The sequence below is a fragment of the Anopheles darlingi genome, chromosome X, assembly GCF_943734745.1.
Source record: "Anopheles darlingi chromosome X, idAnoDarlMG_H_01, whole genome shotgun sequence".
In the NCBI taxonomy this organism is placed as follows: Eukaryota; Metazoa; Arthropoda; class Insecta; order Diptera; family Culicidae; genus Anopheles; species Anopheles darlingi.
The window spans coordinates 1,050,706-1,074,142 of record NC_064873.1 but is presented as its reverse complement, the minus strand read 5'-3'; the positions used below and the strand labels follow the sequence as shown (position 1 = coordinate 1,074,142).

The window sequence follows — 23,437 nt, the reverse complement described above, 5'->3', positions numbered from 1 at the left end:
GAAATGGATAAACCAGGAGCACAACCTATTCCAATCCGAAAACCTGCTTGAGGTCTATGGCTATCCAAATTTGCAGCAATCGTATACATAGATGTTTCGCGTGGTGTTACAGGTTTTAGCATGAAAAGAAACCATTGCTCACGCAATAGCATGTATTATTTAAACCATCGATCCCACGCCTTATTGAATAGCCATCCAACGATTAAGACCGTACCACAACCTGCTGCGCGAAATCCCGATTCGCTTGGTTCTACTTACACTTGGTTGACTACTACTCTCTCTTTCTTTCATGCCGTCCCAATTGGACTCTGCTTTCTGTAGGGTAGGGTGTTGATGAAAAGCAAAATTGTACTTTATTTTATCTGGTAAGAAAAGAAAACCCCCCATTTCGTCATCCGCCAACGGTGCAGCGAATGCGACTGAGTCGTACGGATGTGTGTTCTCCCTTGTTTTCCCCTTGTTTTCTCCAATGTGCGCGCAGGATGTTAGTGGATGTGTGTCGGTGTTAAGTTGAAAGAGGTGTGCAACGACGGGTATTAGCAGGAACCGGTGCAGCGGCAGAATTGCTTGACATCAATCGGCACACGTGTTTCGTAGGTTAGTAGGATGCTCTGTGTTGTGGCAGGGGGCAGTTCCACTTGGAGCCTCAACGGAAAAACGAGCTGCCAGCACGCTGGTGGGCCACTCGCTCTGCCAGCTAAAGTGCGTGCACGTTCATCGGCAAAATCCGTCACGACCGGGCACACAATAAATAGATAATAATTTAACGGTGGCGACGGGTTGGACGCAGGCATCGAGCTGGATGTGGTGTCCGTTGCGAGTGTTCCTTGCAGGCGCGTAGCTACACGATCTGGTCAGCAGCGGTGGCAGGGCGGGTACAGTGAAAACCGATTGAAATGATAGATTTCGAGATGAAAGTGACACTGGTCACTGTGTGTGTGTGTGTGTTTGTGCGTGCGTAATCCGTCGTCGTCGGTTGCTCTCGCATCCTGCCAGCACACGGCGGTACGGCCCTATTTGCCAAGCAAAATCTTCCTGGTCGCACCGAAGTTCAGCCCGGCCTGGGTGGCACCCTTGTTGGAGCCAGCCTGCAGACCGATCAAACCCTCGCCAGCTCGCAGCTGCTCCTCGGTGAACTCGCGCCGGTTCTCCTCGGCCGGCCTCGGGCCAAGGTACGGTCCACGGAACTCCGGATGTCTGTAGCACTGCGGAACGGAGACAAAACAGGATAATGAGAGTGTGGAGCAGACTGATGCACGACCCGTATGACAAAATGTATGCAATCGGGTCTATCATTGTTTAATAGACCTTCATTTGTACGCCCTGACGACGGATCTATTAAGGGGGGGCTTTGGTATTTTATTTTAATTCTTCGCATTTACTTTTTACAATTTTTCATGAGTTCTTATCCTTTCAAGAGTATTGTGTCAAATTTTGGGATCAATCGAAGGAAAACTGGCAAAGTTATTGATTTTTGAAAGAAAACAGAGTTACATACATGGCTCAGTGCATCTCAATTGCAACATAGCATAAAAACTACTGGACCGATCGATTTGAAATTTTGAACACATAATCTGTATACTATTTTGCAGGTAGCCCCGTCAAGTTTTTATAAAAATTGTTGATACGTTTTTCGTTATAAAAATTGTTGATACGATACGGTACGGTACGGCTGTTTTTTGACGATTTGTAAGAACGACCGTTTGTGAGAAAGATTTCAAACAAGAACGGAAGGAATCGAATGCATAACAGCAGGCACTACACTAGCGCTCATCGAAGGCCTGCGCCTGCTGCAGCGTTTTACATTTTACAAGGGAGGCTTCTACCACTTTTGGATTTAGCTTTTCCAATTTTAGGGAAGCTTTTACACGCTGTTTGTTGGATTTATTAAAAAGTTGAAACTTGGAAGCAAAAAAAAAGCCATCAGATTTTCGAATTCTTCCTTTTCCCCTGGCAGGGTAAGGAGGAACGAGCGGTTATTAATCAACGAAAAACCGGTAAAGGCTTTCCTAATAACCTGGCACTCATCACTTGGCTTTTGAATTGTAGAACCGTCAGTTAAACGGCCTACTGGATGTGCAACTTTTCCGAGGAAAGCGCCGGGCGTCTACGTGTCGCGGGCCCGTGTTCTGCTAGCGATGCGTAAACGCGACCAGCGCGTGTGCGTGTGTCGTGCTGCCGTTCGTCGTCGTCGTCGTCGTCGTCGTCTTAACGTCGTCGAAACTTACCGCTCGGCCAACGGCGAAGATGGTGGTGGTGACGAGGGCGACGTTTTTGCGATCCCACAGGTCGGTCGTTTGGAAGAGATCAACATCCGCCACACCGTACTTGATGCACGCCTTCTGGAACCTACGGGAGTGAAGGGGAAAGGAAGAAGACAAATCTCGTTTATCATCGGCTGGCGGCGGCTGGCCAACAAACAGAGAGAGAGTTCGAGTTCGGTTAATTCGAGTTCGGCCCATCGTCGCGCGTCGAGTTTGGCAGAGTAATCGATAACCGTTGGAACAGGAGCGCATGGACGCAGGAGTGGCTGCGACCCGGGGGTCCTATCCACCCATGCGACCACTCGGAAAGGCCACGAAAGTAATCGAAGTTATTTTTACATTTTCACATCGCAAACAAACGTCCATCTAAGCTTGTGGCTTGTGGCAAGCAATATTGTGTATGTGTCGGCGTTGTATGCGTAGCAACAAAAATGGATGCACGAGATAGCAATACTTGGTGCGCTTGTTGCGATCGAATGGTACCCAGGCACCCCGGGGGTCTAAGCTGCGATGAATGACAAAAAAATAAGAAGATTGTCTCTCTAAGCTGATCGTCAACAGCAACAACAACAGATCCGTTGGTTCGACTGTCCCGTCTATATACTACATTGGTGAAAAATGTATCGCAGCTCTAGAAACATCTAGCTCTAGCTTTGAGAAGCTGTTGTCACGTTTTCTCATGCGGTTGTTGCACCGGAACGGCTGGCTGTTTCCGTTGCTTTCTCAGCTGCGTACGTTAGTAGTAAGACGCCGAAAAAACTAAAATAAGTTCACATAACACTCTAAATAAATAAAAGTGATAAAGCTGCAACTTTTCTGTGGCTTAAAATTTCAATAGTGTAGCTCATAAAAAAATTTAAAAAAAACACCGTATATTCGGCTTAGATGCTGGAGTAGTCTGGCCGCTAGGATGCGCACACACGGTTGGTTGGTTGGCTAGCGCGGCTGCCGGCGAATAGGGAAAGTGGGAATCGAATCGAATGAGATTGATTGGAGAAGAGCCGAGCCACCACCACAGCACCGCAAAAGGGGTTAAGCGTGGGGAAAGGGGGAAGGCGGAAGGGAAGGGGTCTCAGCCGGCGAATCGGCGAACCGTCACCGTCACTGGCTTGCATTCGCTGGCGCTCCGATCGTGCGACCTGCTCGGGCGCCTGCGACCCAGCTTCCACCGGCCACTATATTCCACTAAGAACGCGGCCACCCCCTCCCCACACCCCCCTCCACCCCACCCCTCCTCCTTCATTGGGTGCGCGCTTGGTCGCTGATTGGACGCCCTTCGTGCCGCACCGGGCCCACGGTCCGAGTCCGTGGTTGCCACGGCGTGGCCACTCGCGCGTCGGGTGGCGGCCGGCCGGCCGGCCAATAAGCGGTCTAGAACGTGCAACCGCACGCACCCCATTCGCCAGCCAGCCGGTCCCGAGCGGAAGGCCACGCGGAGGAGAGGGAGAGGGGATAGACCCTGTCGTTGGCCGTCGTCACTCGGTGTACCAGGGTTGCAGGGTTTCAGCCGGTAGCTGACCGTTGATTCGCTCTTCCCCTCGCGACCATACGAACAAGCGGGACAGCACCACGCACTCTTCTTTCGCTCTACAACCGGCACACTGGGCGCAGCTCAGCAGCTCAGCAGCCAGCGTGTTCTGTTCGCCGACGTTCGAACTTTCTTGCCACAGTACCGGTAACGGGCCCACTGTTTCAGATCGTCGAGAGAAGAGATGGAAGAGAAGGGAAGAAGGAAGAAGAGGGTGGGAGGGCACTAATGATAATTTAATGATGATTATCACCATCAGCCAACCGCGCTCGCAGTGTCATTAGCACAAGGGCGGCGTTGCTGTTCGCTGCAGCAGCAGCAGCTGCTGCTGCTGCATCGCCCTCCCCGATTCGCAGATTGCACATCATTAACACGATCTCGGGGATGCTGCTGTTTCGTGTTGCGTTGTGTTGGTGGATTGGCTGATTCGGATTGCGTATCGATACCCGTTCGGTTCTGGAAGGCGGCGACCGCAGATGATGGCCACTGGCGGTGTGACTGGCGTGCCGGGCGCGCGAAAAACATCATTAAAGCTGATTGATTGTTTATGACCAGGGTTGCAGGCAGCCGGAGGTTGCAGCGTAACGGCGTATGAGGTTGGTGCATAAGTAATTGCGTTTCCGGTTTCTTTTTGTTGTTGTTTGCATCATATAGAAAGAAATGGTATTGCTTTTTTCCCATTTAGCGCGTTCCGGTTTATCCTTTTTGGTGGTTTATCGGAGCCTGCCTTACGTTTGAGTTACTGCTTTTCTTCCCGTTACTTTCGAACCAACCTAATGGTGCCGCGCGCGACCAAAAACTCGTCGATTTCCCGGTCCGGCCCCGGGGGATTCGAGCGAAGTTCTACTTTTACCGCAGTTTGTACGGGGGGTGCAGAACGCACAGCAGGTAGCGTGCCCGAACTCGCTCGCCAATATACGTTGGTTGACTGGTATTCCCTGCACGATGCGTCGGGATGCACATATTGTATTTTCTGATATTCTTGCCCAAAACCCTTTCTCTTCGCGGCGCACTCGCTGGTCTGCCGTTTTTTTTTTGTTTTTGGTTCAACCGTCTCCAGGGTCTCCCTTTTGCCAAACGCTCTCGCGCTGCGGTTGCCGGGACATGCGACCCTAGCGTTACTGCGCATAATCTGGTCAATGTTCCTGTTTTCTTTTTTTCTTTCCCCCCCCCCTCCTTTTTGCCCGGCGGCGGCGGCGGCTGTTGCTGTGGCGTGCAGAGGGTATGCTACCCTGGTGGCGGTTAGTCGCAAGGTGGCTGGTCCTAAGCTCGCGGGCCCGCTCGAGCGGGATTGGTTCGCGGGCGACCCTCCTACTAGACTGGCGCGCGCGGGACTGCACGGGACCTCCCTCCCTCCACCACCGCCACTGCCGCCGTCGACGAACGCAACGCAGGAGAACGCTTGGGCGCGCGTCACTGTTTTCCGTCGACGATTTCCTAGCGGGCGTTGGCGTATTATTAACGGGCCAAGTGCAGTCCGTGCGTGGCCAGTGTCCGGTGTTCCGTTCCCCGTCCGTGGTGCACCGAGGCAGGGGAAACAGGTTGCCCAAGTGTTCCCCAAGTGGTTCCCCAGGGCGGCCGAAAAATGGTGAATGACGAACCGAAAAACGGGCGACGAACGAGAAATTAGCGCTGCAACCATCGCACACCGGATGCGCACACCCCCCTCTCTCCCTTTCTCTCTCCTTTTCTCTCTCTCTCTCTCTCTCTCTCTCTCTCTCTCTCTCTCTCTCTCTCTTTCTCTCTTTCGCTCGTTCGCTCTCACTCTTTATCGTCTGGGGTGTGTCAAGTGCTGCCGGGCGGGCTGAAAATCATGCCCATCACCAATGGCAGCGGGGGCAACCCCCTCTTCCCTCTCCAGGCACCGCCCGGGGGCAGCCCTAGAAGGTTCCGCTTGTTGCACACGGAACGCAGCAGCAGCAGCAGCACCGGACCAACAAATGGTGTGCAAGTGCAAAACCCGAGCACACACACACACACACACACACAGTGGACACTGGAAGGGTAGCGGTGTATGCACTCTATATAGTACCGTTACCGTTAAGAATGTGGGTCAAAAATGAGAATCTGTCACTAAAAGTGAGGAGATTTTCCAAACACTGATAGTACACATTGGTGTGTTAGGTCACACATCCGTGTCCGTTAGTCATTGTGAGTGAGGTTGAAAAAGGAGGATTTGAACTGATTTAAACTGTGTATATAAGTTTTTTTTTCGTTCCTAGCAAGTGGTCAATATATTGTTTTTCTTTTCAGTACCTCTTTCTATTGTTTCGAAATTCTCTCTCTCTGTGTCTGTCTCTCTGTTTCTCTGTCTCTCGCCTTGCGGCTTTCCCGCGGCACTGACGTCTTGACGATTGAAGCGACCCTTGATTTATGGAATTCATGTTCATTATGTCAACGATTCCGAACAATGAAATGACAAAATTCTCCATCAATAAATATGTCGTCCACAGACCACTTGGCGGACACACTGCTCCAGTATCCTCTTCTTCGTGTTCTCTCTCTTTCTTTCTATCTATCTATCTCTCGTTCGGAGCGCATCCGTTCGCTCCACCCTCTTTCGGTTCGGCTGCTGCACGCCATCCCGCGACAACAAAACGAAACCAAAACAAAACAAACAACAAGCAAAAACAACAAGCAAAAAAACAAAAAAAAAACAAAAAGAAGAACGAAAAGGAAAGGAACCGGAATGGCGCGACTGTAAAGGGTACTCACTGGTTGAGGTTGTCCATCATCTTGTAGTCGCCACCGGACGTGTTGATTTTCGGCACGATGCCCGGCGACAGGCGGTTCATCAGCCGGCACAGCAGTATGCCGTCGCGCAGGCAGTCCTCGTACAGGTGGCCGGCCGGGAACTTTTCCCCGATCACCGTCTCGATCCAGTGCTGGGCTTCGCGCTCCTGGTCCCGGTCCCGCTTTCCAGCAACCTAGAGCAGAGGAAGAGAAGAAGAAGAAGAAGAAGACTCTGGAGAAACAGATCGGATCGGATCCTTGGTTTTTGGTGCCGGCTTCTGGTGACGTGATGCTGCTCGATCGTTGATCGTCCCCGGACCCCCCCAAAAATAGATAGATAGATGGCCACGGAGCAGCTCACTATCGTCGCGGCCGCGAGCGCCCTTGACGCAAGTCACCTTGTGGGTTATAATCCACCTCCCCCTCTCCCTGGGGGGAGCGAGATATCGACGCCCCATTTCATAAACAGCGCTTCATATGCGCTGCTGCTGCTGCTACTATTGTAACGTTTCGGGGACCTCACGGGATACGATTTGACACAAATATCGGTTTTTTAGGGAGGAAGGGAGGAAGGGGTGGTCGGGAAAATCTAGTGGTTGATGTTGTTGACGCACACACACAGAGATACACATCATCCTTCTCGGAATCATCTCGAACGAATTAAGACGTGACCGGAATCGGATGGCCCGACGATCGCGACACACACACACGGCCTGGAACGCACGACTGCGCCTGTGTCCACTAATTTATTAGCCCTCCCCCGCACCCCTTGGCTCCTCTTTTCTCTCACTACCGCGCCCTCTACGCTTCACGGCGTACGAAACGGGGGCCGCTGTGTATGTGTGTGCGGTTTGTGCGCGCTCCCCTGGCCGATGGAAACGCGCCCGGTTGGTTTAACGGTCGCGCGAATGTTTATGGTTTATTTTGCCACCCTTCCTCCCCATCCCGCTCCCCCCTCCTGATGGTGGTCGACGAACCTCTGCTGATGCGCGCCCAAGATCCGTAACGGTCGGTCCGCTTTAATAGCTCTCCGGTGGTTTTCCGGTGCGGTGCGGTGCGAGGAAGGGTGGACGGAGGGGGGATGGAGGGTTTTCCTCGCACCGCCACCGAGGATCGTTGCCAAAAACTGCACGGATCGCGCGGAGGGCAATGTGTTTCCATTTGTTGCGATCCTTCACCCTCCCCCTTTCACCCTCTCCTTGCACCCTCTCCTCTTCCCCCAAACGGGTTCGTAGAAATCGATTACGGTTTTCCCTCTGTCCATCCGGGCCCTCCACAGTATCCATTTAACGGGAAGGTCAGTGAGTGTGTGTGTGTGGTTCATTATTTTAAGATTCATCGCGCGCCCGACCGCGCAAAATATGGGTTAACGGATGGGATGAGATGGTTGGTTGGTTGGTTGGTTGGTTGTTCTATCTCTTTCTCGCACACACACACACTCGCACGTACTGCTGCTGCTGCTGCTGCTTGTGTCGTTTGTGTCTACGAGGTGGTATACTGCTAGTGAGTGAGTGAGTAGCAAAGTGAGGTTAGGTTAATGAGAGGGACTCGCGCAAGTGCCTCTTCTCCAGCCACGGTATGCCCTTCCCCCCAACACACACGTACACCCAGAAGCACACGGAAAGCGGAGTTTCCACGGGCTGATTTGATGCTTTGCCGCTGATGAGAGTGCTCGATCCATTTCCATCGCACCTCGTTGACCCCTTCCAGACCCGGAAAGGGAGGAGTTAGGGGGATAGCGGCACTCGGAAAATTCTCATTTTTTGTTTTTTTATTGGCCATATTTCACACACTCACACATACAAAACGCTTAACGGGCGTTGCGGAAGCGTTGATGTCACCGTTCTTTTTTTTCTTTTCTGCGGGTGGGTGGGGCAAAATCTTTGTCCAGGAGTGGTGGAGGGGGAGCTGCAAACTGCTGCTAGAGACACTTTGAGGGTCCAGCAAGGCCGGTCACACACACACACACGCACACGAATCAAAGGAAGAGATCGATGATCCTCTCATGTTAACATTTGATTTGCATTTTATGGACAAGCTTCGCACGTGTGTGCGTGTGTGTGTGTGTGTGTGTGCGAGGTTAATGGTAAAAGTGCCGTGCTGGTTGGGTGTTCACTCGCCCCCCCCCCCCCCCTCTCCCCACCCCCCAAAAAAACAAAATGATTCCGATTGCCACGAAATCGAAACGATCGGAAAACCGAAGGATGCGGGGGGCGAGGAACATTCTCCGCTCCATCATCCATCCATCTTCTCCTGTCCCCCCACCCCACCAGGGTCCTTCTGTTCCGCTGTTTTGGGATGATGTCAGTTGATGTCCCTTCCTCCCTTCACTCCCTTCTTATTTTTCTCCACCGATTGACGTCACCCTTTGAGGGTCCAGCAAAGGAGGAAGGTGGGGAGAGGAGGGGGTCGTGCTGCTGCTACTGCAACTGTTCGGCTGGTCGCCTACGCTTTCCTGGCGTGTGTGTGTGTGTGGCGGATCGAATCCGATTAAAACAAAGCCAGGGAGCAATCCCTGGCTGGCCGCCCCCTACCCACCCACCCATCCCCACACACACACACGACACGATGACGTACGTGCACGCCGCACTCGCGGGTGGGTGGGGGTGGCAAATCCTTCAAAAACGGGCATGGGAGATGAGGAGATGATCGTGGCGTGGCGATTGATGGACATATGTTTATGGCGGACCACCACCCCCACTACTCCCAACACTCTGCGCGCGCGCTGGCGAAGGACTCCTCCTCGGAAGGAGCGGAAGGGGGGGGCCGGATGGTGGACGGCACACACACACACACAGCACACAGAGACAGCGCCGCGATGGGCCGCGAGCGCGCGTGTGATATTGAGCGAAACAAAACAAAACGCTCGCGAGTGGCGCGCGGGTTGATGGACGGGGAGGGGAAAACCGAAAATAACACGCGGGCGAATCCGCGATCATCGCAACGCGGGACCGGGCCAGGTGGGCGGGCTAGGGCCAGGCCAAGGTGCGAGCGACGAGGAGGAGGAGCAGTGCACCCGTTACTCGAGAGCGCTGCTGCTGCTGCGCGCGCGGCTCGCTGACTGGCTGGCTGGCTGGCTGGATGTGGCGGCGGCGAGAGTGTGTGAAGCGCACGCGGGAAGCGAACAAAATCCGCCGGATCACGGACGGACCGGCACAGTCGTACAGTCGCAGCAGCCGATCGAAGAAGTCGCGAAGCGTCCGTCCGTCCGGTCCGTTCGTCCGTTCCGTTCCGTTGTTTTGATCCTCAACACAACACTGACTCTGACACTGACATTCAAAAAACGGGTGCAGCTGACGTCCAACAGTGTAGTGCAACAGCAGCAGCAGCAGCTCGACGGTCATACTGTGTGTGTGTGTGCGCGTCGATAACAGAGAGCAGAGCAGAACTCCTCCAATCAACCTCGTCAATCTCGTCAAACGCACGCATAAAATGGCGGTATGTTGTGGGTTCCAGCGTGTGTCTGCACACACACACACACACACTAGCACGTTCCACGTTGTTTGCCCGGCTATGTGGCTCCCCTTCTGCTACCTCCTGGTGTGGCCTCTGGTGTGGTCTCTGGTTCTGTGGAGACCGCAGACCGCAGACCAGTCAACCAGCCAGCCAGCTAGTACCTGTGGGCGGGGGAGGGGGTGTCCAGTAACCGACGGCCAGTATCGAATTCCCTTGGCCGATTGGCGCAAGGCGATGTTTGCTTGTGCAACAAGAACAACCAGCAACAACCACCAGCTACAACAGCAACCGTTCAGAAACCAGCTGCAGATGCAGATGCAGATGCAGATGTTGGCACACTCGATGCTGTGGTGTGTGTGTGTGTGCCAGTGTGTGGTGCGAAAACTGGTCACGAAGCGTGTTATTGCGTCAACAAAATGCAATTCCAGTGCATTCCAAATTCTCATCAATTCTGTACCTTCCTTCTCCTTCCTTCACCACCCCTGCGTCTCGTGATGGCAGCCCCGCAACAAGGAGCAGGAGGCCGAGGTACTGCAGTGGATCGGGGACGTGCTGGGCGAGAAGCTACCGGCCGGCGCCTACGAGGACGTACTGAAGGATGGTATCGTGCTGTGCAAGCTGATCAACAAGCTGGCGCCCGGCTCGGTGAAGAAAATTCAGGAGCGCGGCACCAACTTCCAGCTGATGGAGAACATCCAGCGCTTCCAGGCGGCGATCAAGAAGTACGGCGTACCGGAGGAGGAAATCTTCCAGACGGCGGACCTGTTCGAGCGCCGCAACATCCCCCAGGTGACGCTCTGTCTCTACTCGCTCGGCCGCACGGTAAGCAACAGCAACAGCAACAGCAACAACAGCAACAGAATGCAACCCTGTTGTCTTGTCTTTTTTTGCGAAATATCGTCTCCCTTCTCTGTTTTTAACAGACCCAAAAGCACCCGGAATACCAGGGACCGGCCCTCGGACCGAAGATGGCGGACAAGAACGAGCGTACGTTCAGCGAGGACCAGCTGCGGGCCCACCACGGCGAGCTGAACCTGCAGATGGGCTACAACAAGGGTGCGTCGCAGGCCGGCTGCGGTTCGTTTGGCAACTCGCGCCACATGTAACCCTTTACCTTTACCATGTGCGTGTGTGCGCGCGCGCAGGTGTGTGTGTGTGGGGGGCGGTGGACACAGGACGACGGTTCTCTCCTCCTGTTTTGCTTTTAGGCAGGACAAGGGTTCCGCTCGTGTGCATCAGGCCCACCACCAGCCAGCCAGCCAGCCAGCCAGCCCAGCAAACCCAGCAGAAAACCAAAAAACCAAACGTCAGCTCCGGTTATGCGTGTGCTTGTCTGTCTGTCGCGTGCGCTTTAGAGAAGCAGATTATATAGTTTATTTATTTTAGTGTTTAACAATTCGTCGGAAGGTCAGGTCATTGGGTCAGTTTTTCGGAGGGGAGGGAGGGTAGCGGGAGGTAGGGAAGAAGGTACCTTACGGCAGACGTTGTAGAAGTAGTAGTAGAGAAAAAGAGAGAGCAGAGCAGAGCAGTGCGCATACATCTTTTATCCTTTAAATCCCATTTGCACATACACACATACAGACACACACACACACACACGCACGTACATGCACAACATACGCATTGTCACACACCCTCTTACACACATACATACATACATACATACATACATATTTGATGCAAATACACACATCCAGTAAGTAGCCGCCGCTCGAACACTCGTTGCTCTCGTCGTTGTTCCGACTTTTCCGTCTTTTTTCTGGCCGCGTGGGGAAGGGGGGCGGGGGGGGGGGGGGAGAAGATTGTGGTGCGACGTGCCATCAAGGCGGGAGGAGGGGGGCCGTTGGAAAATTTTCCCCCATTTTCCCGAAGACCAATTTTTGCATCATTGCTATTTATAGTCTCCTATACTCTTCTCGCCTTATTTTGCTCCACACTCCACACACACATACAGTACCCTCCATCAGGTGGCGCACGCGCACGCCATGCTCCACACACACACACACGCGCGCGCGCTCATACATCTTCTGTCTTGTTGGCGTCGCGGCGGAGGGCAACAACAACACGTCGTCCGTCGTTCGTCCTTCGTTCGGCCCCTCGCTGCCAACCTCCAACAACACAACCGCCCACACACACACACACACACACACACACACACACACACACACACACACAGCACACGGTGACACGGTCACCCATCCCACACAAAAACCCTTGATACTCCTCGCCTGCTGCTGCTGCTGCTGCTGTTGCAGTTCTCATCATCAGCGACCATCAGGGCGCGGCCCAAATGCCTATTACTAAAACAACAACAACAACAACAACACTCTTAAAGCAGCCATTCCTTCCACCCCCCCTTTCCCCCTCGGCCATTGCACCCGCCGCGCCAGCAAGTCATCATTCGGTACGATATTTATACTTTGTGGCCGTTTGGGACGACATTTTTTTTTGCTTTTTGGCGCGATGCCCCCTCCCCTCACCCCATCTTATATCATATATCATCCTTTCATGTCTCCTGCTCGCTCCCAGGATGCTCCCGCTCTCGCTACCGCTACCGCTCCTCGCCCTCGCTAGCGGTGCGGTATTAATGTTCATATTTATACAACAGTTCAAATGAAAAGCGAATCATAATAATAATAAAAATAATAATAAAACGTTCGACATTCTCGGGAATGCCCCCTTGCCTCTAGTTCCATCCGAAACAGGCAACCAGGCGGGGGGGATGCTTCTATTCTGATGTCATCATTATACAGCATGTGTGCTAATTAGGGCTCTGGAGCACTGGAGAGAGGTTACTTTGTGGGGGGTTTGCGTAACTCGCGGCATTTAGCGCGCGCTAATAACTACTCTCCCAGGCGTGTGCCGGGGCGACTACCTAGACTACCTGCCGAGAACAACCACGAACGACGATGACGACGATGACGACGATGATGATGTTGTTGCTGCTGCTGCTACTGCGAGGAAGCGACGCCAAGCAGTGATCGCAACAACAAACAATCGATCGAGGGGTTGCATATTGCGTAACCCGTCGTCGGCGCCGACGACGACGACATGACCGGTGATGATCCCTTCTCGGTCATCGGCCATCATTAGCAGCAGCAGCTGACTGCAACCCCAAGCGACCTTCCGAGCGACGGTTGTGACACACTTAACGAATGACGGGTTGGGGGATGGGGGTGAGGGAGAGTTTTCGCATTCTCCCCCCATCGGTGGCGTTTTTCCGGCGCTTCGCGGAAACCGGAACCCCGGGTTCGGCTATCGAATGTCGAGACGCACCACGGTGGCGGTGCTTACCCGATGACCTTTTCTGCAACCAGGGGGTGGTGGAGCTGCACAAACCATGCATGCATCTTCCCCGCGCCCTCTCTGTCTGGCTTCTGGTTAGGACGGGAACTGGATTGCCACTCGGTCGAGGCGTTTCGGAGTTTTTCACCCCCCCACCTCTCGGAGTGTTTCGCCTCCCCTCCCCTCCCGAGAGCCACGGGCTATGGGTATGTGTCAGAACAGCCACCCCCCACCACCACTAGCAGCAGCTGCGGCGCTCTCTCTGTCTCTCTCTCGCACTCTCTCGGTAACGTGTTTAACAGCCCTATCTAGTAGCCATTCTGAGTACCAGCAACCCCCTCGCCCCGCCACCCCCCGTTTATCAACCCCCTTGGCAGGCGGGCAGTGACTGGCAAACTGGTGACGTGTGCGTGGTAACGATCGAGAACCCCTAACCTCTAACCATCGGCCCCAAAACGAGGTGGTGGGGGAGAGAGGGGGGTGGTTGATGCTGGCACCGGCACCAGCTCCGTTTGCACTCCGAAGGCGAAGCTTATATAAAGCGCGCGGTCACCAGAGCCCGAGTGCTGCGGAGTGCTTTCAGGTGGGCTGAGCTGAGCTGCAGTGAGAGTGCATCCCCAGAGAGAGAGAGAGAGAGAGGTTCTAGGCAGTCCAAAAGTGTGGTGTGTTACCCCCAAAAACGTGGTTGTGCGTCACCGAGTTTTCCCGGAAAAAGGATCGTTCCGTAGCATTTTCCAGGTTTTTTGTTGGTGATCTCGATCACGCTCGATCACGTCATGAAACTCCTGTCACCAGTGAGTGTAGCGCCGGTGTGGAGGACGCTGCTGCTGGCTATCTGGTGCTGCTGCTGCGTGCTACCGTCCACCGTTACCGGCAAGACCGCGTTCGACACAAGCAAACGTACGGCAAACAGTAACAACATGACACACTTGCCTGCTTATTGGTCTTCTGCTTCTTCTGTTTTCATGCTCCTGGCCGTCCATCCTCAATCGATCAACAACAACAACAATCCACATCCCCATTGCGTGGTGCGCATCGGGCAGCGGAGTTCATCCGGACGTGCCGGTTCACGGATCCGCAGTTCGTCGAGTGTTCGACCGACTCGGTCCAGGGGCTGTTCGATAAGCTCGTTACAGGTAAGGCATCGTGCGCCATTCTCTAATGCGCCACCCAGCACGCATGCTGTAGCTGAGCTGCCCCTCCCCTCTCCAAGGTTAACGTCTAAGTAGCGTCTAGTAGTAGCGGTCCAGTACCGGTTCGGCATCGGAGAGGAGGAGGAGGAGGAGAGTAGCATGTGCATGGTGAATGCAGGTCAATGTTCAGGGAGGGCGATGGGGTGCAGATGCAGGCAGTGCAGGCAGTTTAACCACCACCACCACCACCACAACCAGACCTCGGTCACCAGGTCACCGCCGAGCAGCAGCTGCTGCAGTTTTGGCCAGGCCAGGCCCTTGACAGACACCAGACAGTTACGCCAGTACACCTGCGCTTGGACTGCGCGTGTTTTTAGTGAGCGTGAAACCGCTTGCCATTGGTCTCCTGGAGCCACCTACCTTGTTCCATGGGGCTCTCTGGCTTCGAGTATTCCTAACGGTCTGGCCCTTTTGTTTTGTTTTGTTTTTCTGACAGGTATCGAAGGGCTGGAGCATGTGGGAACGATCGATCCGATGAAGATCAGCAAAATACGCATCCTGCAGGGCGATGGCCCCGTCAGCGTGAATGCCTCGCTGTCGAAGGTGGTGGTAACCGGCTTCGCCAGCACCAAGGTGATCCGCAATGTGTAAGTACAGTACAGCGGATAAAAATGGAGGATAAAAATGGGGTTTTTCCGTGCGAATATTACAGCGTCAGCAGCAAGGACTACGGCTGGGAGACGCACATCCGGTTGCCGAAGATGCGGCTCGAGGGTAGCTACCACATGCAGGGCCGCATCCTGGTGATCCCGCTCAACGGCCACGGGAAGTGCTGGTTCGAGCCGAGTAAGTAGCGCGCTAGCTAGCACAAAAAAAAAACCAACCCCCATATCATCCCCCTACCCCCTCGTTAGGCGGAATGGACATCATCATGCGCACGACGACGTCACTGTACGAGCGGGATGGGCACGTGTTCTACAACGTGACGGCCACCAAGGTGGACTACACCATTTCCGGTCTGCGGCTGCACATGGGCAACCTGTTCGAGGGCGTCAAGGTGCTGGAGGACAGCACCAACCAGTACCTGAACGACAACTGGCGCCCGGTATCGGAGGCACTGAAACCGATCATCGCGAAAACGATCGAAGACATACTGCTCGCGATCATGCAGAACATCTTTCACCAGCTGCCGGCCGACTATTTTGTGGCGGACCTACCGCGCCAGTCCGGTTGATAGCGGATCTTTTTGTTTTTTTTTTCACCTCGGTCACCCCTCGTCCCCTCCGTTTCGCGCTCCGAGTTTTGAATAAAAGCCAAAAAAAAAACACACACCCGTATTACCCCTCTTTGCTGATGACGTCATCGTGCACCCTCGAAACAACCCCTCGATCGCATGACGCGCGCGGCGAAAATTCGGACTCGCTTTAGTCGCACCACTCACCACCAGGGGTGCATGCGACGGTGAGAGCTGCCGAGCTGGGTTGCCGGGGTGCTACCTCTGCCGCACCGCCAGTCGCATGGTTGCCTGGTAGCGAAAACGCAAAGTTGTGCGCCGCGGTCCACGCGCGCGCGATATTCCGCGAAAACGGAAGTGCCACAACGCGTACCTTGGTTTGTCCCTGGGTGGCTGAGCAAGTTTGAAATGGCAGTTTCGTCGTTCGTTCGTTTCGTTCGTGAATTCAGCAACAGGACTTTTCTTCGCTTTGGATGCTGGACTGGATCGCAGGTGCGCAGTACGCAGGGCAGTGTATTGTTTTTTTTTTTAATGTCTGGAAGGTGGATAATGCTGTACACGCTTTGCTTTTCCTTTGCTGCGCTCATTGTTTATATATGTAAAAAAAAACGGAAGCATGGCAGCATGGAAACAACAGACACAAAACGCCCAACTGCGTCTGCGGACTGCGGACTGTCTCACATACAATACCTTGAGTTCTGTTTGCTGGTGCACACAACACAACAAAGCAAAGGGAAAAAACTACGACATTTTACATTAATTCGTGATGGGATGTGCAACGCAAATAACGGTTAACGTCAGCGAAATGTGGCTGTGATCTTCGCGCGATCGCGACGGCCGCCAGATGTCAGGTCAGGGGAATGCGAACAGAACTGCTTGCTGTTGCTTGCTGCTTGCTGCTTGTTGTTGTTGCTGGTGGGTCGCCCCTGGAAACGGGGTTGCGCTACCTCCTAGCCCGCCGTATGCGCTCCTGGGGAACGAAAAACTTTAACTTAACCCGTTACCATAGGGGGGCGGGCGTTCGGGCGTTCCAGTGGGCGTTGCGAAGCGATTGTACGACATCAAAACCGGTGCCGCGCGGACGTCCGCTTCTGCCCGGTATGTGATCCTGCGCCCGGTACACCGCTATAGTTTGTACCAACTGAAAGCATCCCAGCATCCCTTCGTTTGCGGGCCACACCACCGCGCACACAACACACAACACACAGCAACATGACAACTCGGCATGCTCGGGGGCTTTGGGTTGCGTTCACAGTCGCTTTCCCCCGGAAAGTCCGTTCCCATTCGCTTGCTACAACACACCACCGCCACTGTATAGATGATGTGCGGTGGTGTGCGTGCGTTGCGTGCGTATTCGCGCGCAGGAGCAAGGAGCACCGCGAGAAGAGTGCTGCGCTCGGTTTGCCGAGAAGCGCGCGAACGTCGAGCGCGCGACTCTTGGTTCGCTGCGTACCCGGGCAGCATGCGAAGAGGTAGCAGGTCGGGTGATGAGACAACAGACGAGAGATGGACCGGTGGATGATTGTTGCGGTAGCATTTTTTCTCCCTTTTTTAACGTTTTTTTTTAAATGTTTGTTCTGTTTTGTAACCAATTAATGAGTTATAACAATAAATAATGAACCGTAATTATGAGCAGCGAAATTTTTATGTTTAAGAGAATGAAAGAAGGTAGCAATCGCCACCGCCAGGATGCATGCTGTTTGATTGCGGAACGAATTATCCAAAAATCTTTCCCAAACAAAAAAAAACTGTGGCCTTTTCTCGCATACAACATAAAAAATGGACGCTTATATGTTGATTGATATTTTACTCGGAATCGGTTTCGGTTGGCCCACCCCTAGCGGGAACCACCCCCTGAACAATACGGGCTACCCGGTGCGGTGCTCTGCGCTCCCGGTACTAGTTGCCACTTTGCGGATCGACCTTTCGTCGCGCGCGACCGTTGAGCGCCGTTTACGACAGCAGAGAGAAGAGCAGCAGCGCCTCCCCCTAGAGACGACGAGGAGGGCTGACAAGGACCTCGCCGTTCGCTTGCTTGCACCGCCACAATCGAATTCCGACGACCGTTCCCGACTCGCTGTTGATCGCGCGTTTGTGATAAAATGTTTGTCAAGCATTGAATTGATAAGATCTCGACGGGAGGCGATGGAACATAAAAAGCGCAAAAAAATATATATCTGCACACTCACTATGAAAAACCCGATGTTTATGAGGGTTTGAGAACGCTATTTGAGAACGCTAGATAAATAGTAGGCCAAATAGGACCCAAGAGAAAGCATCATCCGCAGTTTGTGGTAGTCGTCCTTACAGCGGGAGTTGTGGCGTTAATTTTTCTGTTTTCATTTAGATCGATTTCGATAGGGAAAAGAAAACTATCAATCCACCACCAACATTGGTCCAGCTTTTCACTCCATAACGAACAGTGAAACTTAAGGCTAGAAAAGGGGGTTGCTTTGATTATTTCGAGTCAAAAACAGGCTTATTTTTGACGATTTTTAGTCAAGAAACCAGTCAACTTCAATTTTTCATAATAATGTCATATTAAACTACAACTTTTCAAGAATATTCTGGTTCTATTTTGGGGAAGATTTGTTCAAAAATACGTTCATGGCATCCAATCTAGAAATGGATGTTTGCCAAAATGTACTTTTTGCGGTGCCCATCGTAGCCACGTGCTGGGTCATCAGAAATATTCAAATGAATACTCTTTTGTTAGCTTATGAGTTTATCCAGATAACCCCGTCGAGTTTTTGTTAAAATTCCCATTTTTCGATTTTTGGCAGATTTTTGAAGTTGAAAAAGTGATGCTTTTTTCGATATGTTGCCTCAAAAAACGACACTTTACATAATTAAAAAAAACTATTTAAAAAAAAGTATCAACAATTTTTGCAAAATCTCGACGGGGTTACCTGGAAAATAGTGTAAAGATGATATGTTTAAAATTTCAAATCGATCGGTCCAGTAGTTTTTATGCTACGATGGGCACCGACTTTGAAAACGTTGGTTTTTGAGAAAACGCGATTTAAGCTGCTTTCACATCGAGCGCGTTTAAACGCCAGTAATAGACGCAGCAGGTTTTTTGACGCAGAAAACACGGTTGTATCACATCAAAATATATGGAAGTGTTCACGTAACGCACCGAAAGCTATTTTTTTGAGCTTTTGAAGAGCTTAAAAGTTGGCGTTTTTTTTTCGGATCTGTAAAAATCTACAGATTGTGGCAGGTTCTGAGCCGACTGTAGCAGGCTACGCAAGCAAGCCAGCGTTGCCCTTTGGTTTTGCAATTTGTTTTGGCAGGAATGTGTTGAAATCCGGGTAATAACTGTTTTGCGTGAAGATTAAACTATTTATCATGATTTGATAAGGTGGCGGTAGTGATATGGTGCTATTTTTTGTGTATTTTAAATCGACGTTCGCGCCACCCAGGTGTGAACAATAAATTAAGCTTTTGCGTCAAAAAACGCCAACTTTGGCGTTTTTAAAAACGCGCTCGATGTGAAAGCAGCTTAAAGTCGCGAAATGCTTTAAGCCTTATATGAAAGGTGGATTTTCAAAAATTCATATCTTTGTCAGTTTTGCTTCGATTGATCCCAAAATTTCACACAATACTCTTGAAAGGATAAGCACTCACGAAAAATTGTAAAAAGTAAATGCGAAGAATTAAAATAAAATACCCCCCCCTCCCCCACCTCAAGCAGCGTATCAGAAATGTTTAAAAACTTAATAGCTTGAATATTTTTTTTCCTATTTTCTATTTTTCGATCTAAAACTCCTAATATATCCTCGAAAAACCACCGTATGAACCAGAGAATTAGTTCCCTGTGACTTATTCCTTAACAAGAAGGACGCTATAGGACGCGCCGGGTTCGAGAAAACGTATGTCATCCTCATCTAGTCTTGCTGTGTAACTGGCAAGTGAAATGAAATGCAGTAAAACAGAACAGAGGACAGCATTACAGGCGACTGCTGCTGCTGCGCGTCAATGTAGGACATTGCATGGTGGAATGCATCAAGGTCGCGCTAGATACGCGCCCCGGTTTTGCAGAACCAACCTGCAACCACCATCCCCAGGCCAGCGCAGCGTCTCTAAGGTAACGTCTCCTCTGACTTTACGCGCTTACACATCATCACCCGTGCGTGGCATGTGTTTGGGGGTGTAGGTTAGTAGTTTTCCGTTCATTCAGTTGTTTGGAAAATCGACCTCCCGCTCCTCGGCATTGCTGGTAAGTGACGGTCGTTTCTAAATTTAGCACGGACCACGGATTGATTCCATGGTGACCATGAGCGAGCGAGAGGGAGAGAAGGTCCGGGTGCGCGCAATAAACATGGGCCTGTTTATGGGTGTTCGGCGCGTTCGGTCCCGTTCGTTTGCTCCAACGAGTAGCTCGAGCAGAGTAGCGCTCGGAACGGAATTTGGGGTTTTTCTCAAACGAAAAAAAACAAAAACCCCTCCGTCGATGCCGCAGGAGCAGGTGTTCTAGCAGGCTGGCCCCTTAGCGTAGCCACACACACACACACACACACACACAGAACCATCGCCCTGACCTTTTTTCTGCTTTCTCTGTATCATAAACATTCTGCATCCGCTGAGATCCGAAGATCAAACCAGCTCACCTCATGCTCCCAAGCTGCTGGGACACTTTGCGTGTATGTGTGTGCGTTTGTGTGTCAACGCAGCCCAGATCTATCTTCTAGACCTTGACAATGCGTGGTTACGCGACGAGGGACGACTCTCCGTTCGAATGACGCACGCACTCCACTCTGCACTCCGTTTCGGGCTCATCGGCCAGCAGTAGATTTGTGCGCGGGAGTGCGGGTGTGGTGGGAGGAGAGCTTGATGATAGCTACAACAGGCCCCCCCCTCAGCTTGCACTCAGAGGCAGCGGCGATTTATGCGAGAAATTATTGGATCGTAACTAATCGAAGAGCGCGAAGAGTGTTCCAGCGGTGGAGCCGGCAGCCTATCAGTCCAACTACCCCCCTTTGTGCTGCACCTGCACACGCAGGAGGGGAATCGCATCGAGAAACAACGCAAACCAATAGGCAGCACAACGGGGAAAACGGGAAAAACAAAACAAAAAAAACAAAAGGGAAAACGCCAATCGATGGTTGCGATTGCAGATTGCGGATTGCGGAATGATTCGCAATCAAACAGTCAGTCACCATCAATCCTCCACATTAGCATCATCGCCATTATTATCATCTTCTCCTCCTCCTCCTCATCAGCCAGCAGTGGCAGCCCCATCATCATCATCGCCATCATCATCGTCATCTGTCTTCTCATCATCATCTCTTCATCTCTACGCACGAATGCACCTCGCAAGCTCGCCCGCACTCGGTGGCCAAACCATCCGTGAAGTAGGCGCGGAGCTGCGATGCGAGCTTTCTTGCATACTTCTGCATCTGCTCCCGGCCCCTTTAGCAACCTCCCCCTCGAACGGATAATCTCGATCTCTCAATCGAAGCTCAACGACAGATTAAAAGGGGAAAATTGAGACACGCAGCTTCGCAGCCTCGAGAGGCCGGGTTGGCCAGTGGAGCAGGAGCGCAGACACAATGCACTCCGAATGCACTCCGAAAGTGAGATCCTCCCCCCTTTTGGCGCGCGTGAGCATTGTTTTTGGCGCGCAAATAGGCGCCCTCGTCCTTTGAGTGTTCAACACGTAAGAGTGCTTTGAAAAGCTCTATTTTAAAAGGCAGAACCTGCTTTAACTCGCACCATTTTTTAGCCGCGAAACGTTAGTTTGTTGGCACGTTTCAGCCGATTTTGGATCGATTGATTCACGCCATAAAAAAAAAACGAGATAATATGAGGAAATAATCGTCAACAACCGGACCGGCAACTGACGGTTTGAATTTGAATCTGTGGGATTGAACGGAGTACGGAGTGTAACGGCAAACCGACGAACCGACTATTGAAGAAGCTAAAAGCTAACATCAGAGAGCTCCGAAATGGTTGCAAATACAAAGCAATTTTAATAAAAAAAACCTCAATAACTTTTCCTCAATATTTTTTCGCGTGGAAAAAAGGGCTGTTGGCAACACAATGACACCGAGGTGCCGAGGGCCCTATGGTAGGAGGGCCTAATGATGCCGTGATGATGTGAAGGAACGCAAGGAGGAGAAGGAGGCAGGGAAGGGCTGCTGCCAATCAATAAAATCGGTGCCGAAGATGCGCAAGAAATGCGCGGAAATGCATATTCATAATGAAGAGGCACAAGAAGAAGAGGAAGAAGAAGAAGACGAAGAAGAAGAAGAAGAAGAAGAAGAAGAGAGAGAAGAAGAGAGAAGTGCACCGCCAGCCCACGTCGCCAGCAGCGCAGCGGATGCGTTTATGTAGATCCGTGGTGTCGGACCGCGCTCTACCGGTGATGCGCAACATCCCCCGCTCTCCCTGTGTCTGTGTGTGTGTGTGTGTGTGTGTGTTTGTCGGACCGCGGCCGGGCCAGGCCATTTCTAATCGCCTCTCGCGCACCGCCCAACGACAGCGATTTGTTCGGGGAAGTATTGCAGGCCCGGAGGGGGTGGTGCGGGGTGGGGCTTTCTCATGGGATGCTCCGCAATTCCTCCGATTAATGATTACGATGCCCGCAAGCGTTTAGGGTAAGGGTACCGCTTACACACACGCAATCCACTGCACACACACACACACACGCAGCAGGCGAGGTTTTTTTTCGCTTTGTGTGGCGTGCGCCTCGGCGTGTCGGCTTGCCTTAATTTTCACCGCCCGTCCCTCCTCCCTCCCACTCAGAGGTGTGAAAAACGGCTCTCCCCCCCTCCCCCTCTCTAACCCCCGGGGAGGTGCGCTCAACCGCGTGCGACGAGCAGACATCTTCATTCACCATTGCACCATTCCCAACAGTCAACTGCAACAGGCGAAGGGGAGGTGGAGTAAAAGGAGAAGTATCCCCCTTTCTGCGCCGGAATCCCCGGATCCAGGGAATCCAAGGAAGGTTGATCCAGGTCGCCCACAAATCCGCCGAGCCTTGAGCTTTCCACTGACAGCTCTGGACAGGACAGTCGTCACTGATTGTGATTAGGCCAGGACTCTCTCTCTCTTACCTGCCACAGTGGACGTCCTGGCATGATGCTTGAGTTGAAATGCGCAACAGGTTCGCACACAAACACACCCTGCATACACAAACAAACACACACGGAACGAAGCGAAGCACTATCGACACAGTGGCAACGTCCAGTGGCTGTTGATGAGTTTGATTGCTGAGTGTCCTTGGTCCTCTGCGTCTGCCCCCGGCGTTTCTGGTAACTCTCGCTCGCTCGCTCTCTCTCTCTCTCTCTCTCTCTCTCTCTCTCTCTCTCTCTCTCTCTGTGTGTTCAGCTTCCTTTTTGTCAGATCGGTCGGCGAGGTGAGTGAACTCGCGCCTCGCTCACAGTAATCACTTGACACTTGCTAATCACCGGCGCGTGCTACTAGCAGGAGCTGCTGCTGTTGCTGCTGCTGCTGCTGCTACCTGGAATCTTTATTGTGTTTCACCGACACCGACACACCGGCACACACACACACAGAAGGCTCGCCGTCACGCAATCGCGGTTTTCAGCTTCAGTTTTTAGTACACTGTAGTAGCTGATTTGCGGCTGACTCACTTCTCGCCTAATCTTTTGTCTTGAGACGCTTATTGCTGCCGATGCTGCTGCTGCTGCTGTGTGTTTGCAATGCTGTAGTACTGTACGGTGCAAGTGCTGTGCTGTGCGAGATCTGCTCCGGACGAGAGAAGGGCATCGAATACCTGAAACCGTGGAACGGTGGCCGTGTTATATATATAGAAAAATGGTGCTGCTCCACCACC

General features: G+C 52.4%; 4 protein-coding genes across 4 annotated transcripts in view; 2 read left to right on the top strand and 2 right to left on the bottom strand.

Moving 5' to 3' along the window:
- Positions 1 to 23,437, bottom strand: part of LOC125949776 (chloride intracellular channel exc-4) — a 221,450-nt gene that overhangs the window by 146,261 nt on the left and 51,752 nt on the right. The window lies entirely within an intron of this gene.
- Positions 327 to 23,363, bottom strand: LOC125949915 (muscle-specific protein 20-like). The gene is made up of 4 exons (XM_049677398.1): positions 22,695 to 23,363; positions 6,508 to 6,719; positions 2,229 to 2,349; positions 327 to 1,205 (listed from the first exon to the last, which is right to left on the bottom strand). The coding sequence occupies exons 1-4, from the start codon at positions 22,767 to 22,769 to the stop codon at positions 1,014 to 1,016; spliced, it is 600 nt and encodes a 199-aa protein (XP_049533355.1). The 5' UTR covers positions 22,770 to 23,363; the 3' UTR covers positions 327 to 1,013.
- LOC125949976 (myophilin) lies at positions 9,668 to 12,130 on the top strand. Its single transcript, XM_049677494.1, has 3 exons — positions 9,668 to 9,963; positions 10,483 to 10,803; positions 10,905 to 12,130. Exons 1-3 carry the CDS (start codon positions 9,958 to 9,960, stop codon positions 11,085 to 11,087), a joined length of 510 nt encoding a protein of 169 aa, XP_049533451.1. The 5' UTR covers positions 9,668 to 9,957; the 3' UTR covers positions 11,088 to 12,130.
- Positions 13,844 to 15,654, top strand: LOC125949768 (protein takeout-like). Its single transcript, XM_049677104.1, has 5 exons — positions 13,844 to 14,166; positions 14,310 to 14,402; positions 14,896 to 15,046; positions 15,112 to 15,245; positions 15,314 to 15,654. The coding sequence occupies exons 1-5, from the start codon at positions 14,043 to 14,045 to the stop codon at positions 15,631 to 15,633; spliced, it is 822 nt and encodes a 273-aa protein (XP_049533061.1). The 5' UTR covers positions 13,844 to 14,042; the 3' UTR covers positions 15,634 to 15,654.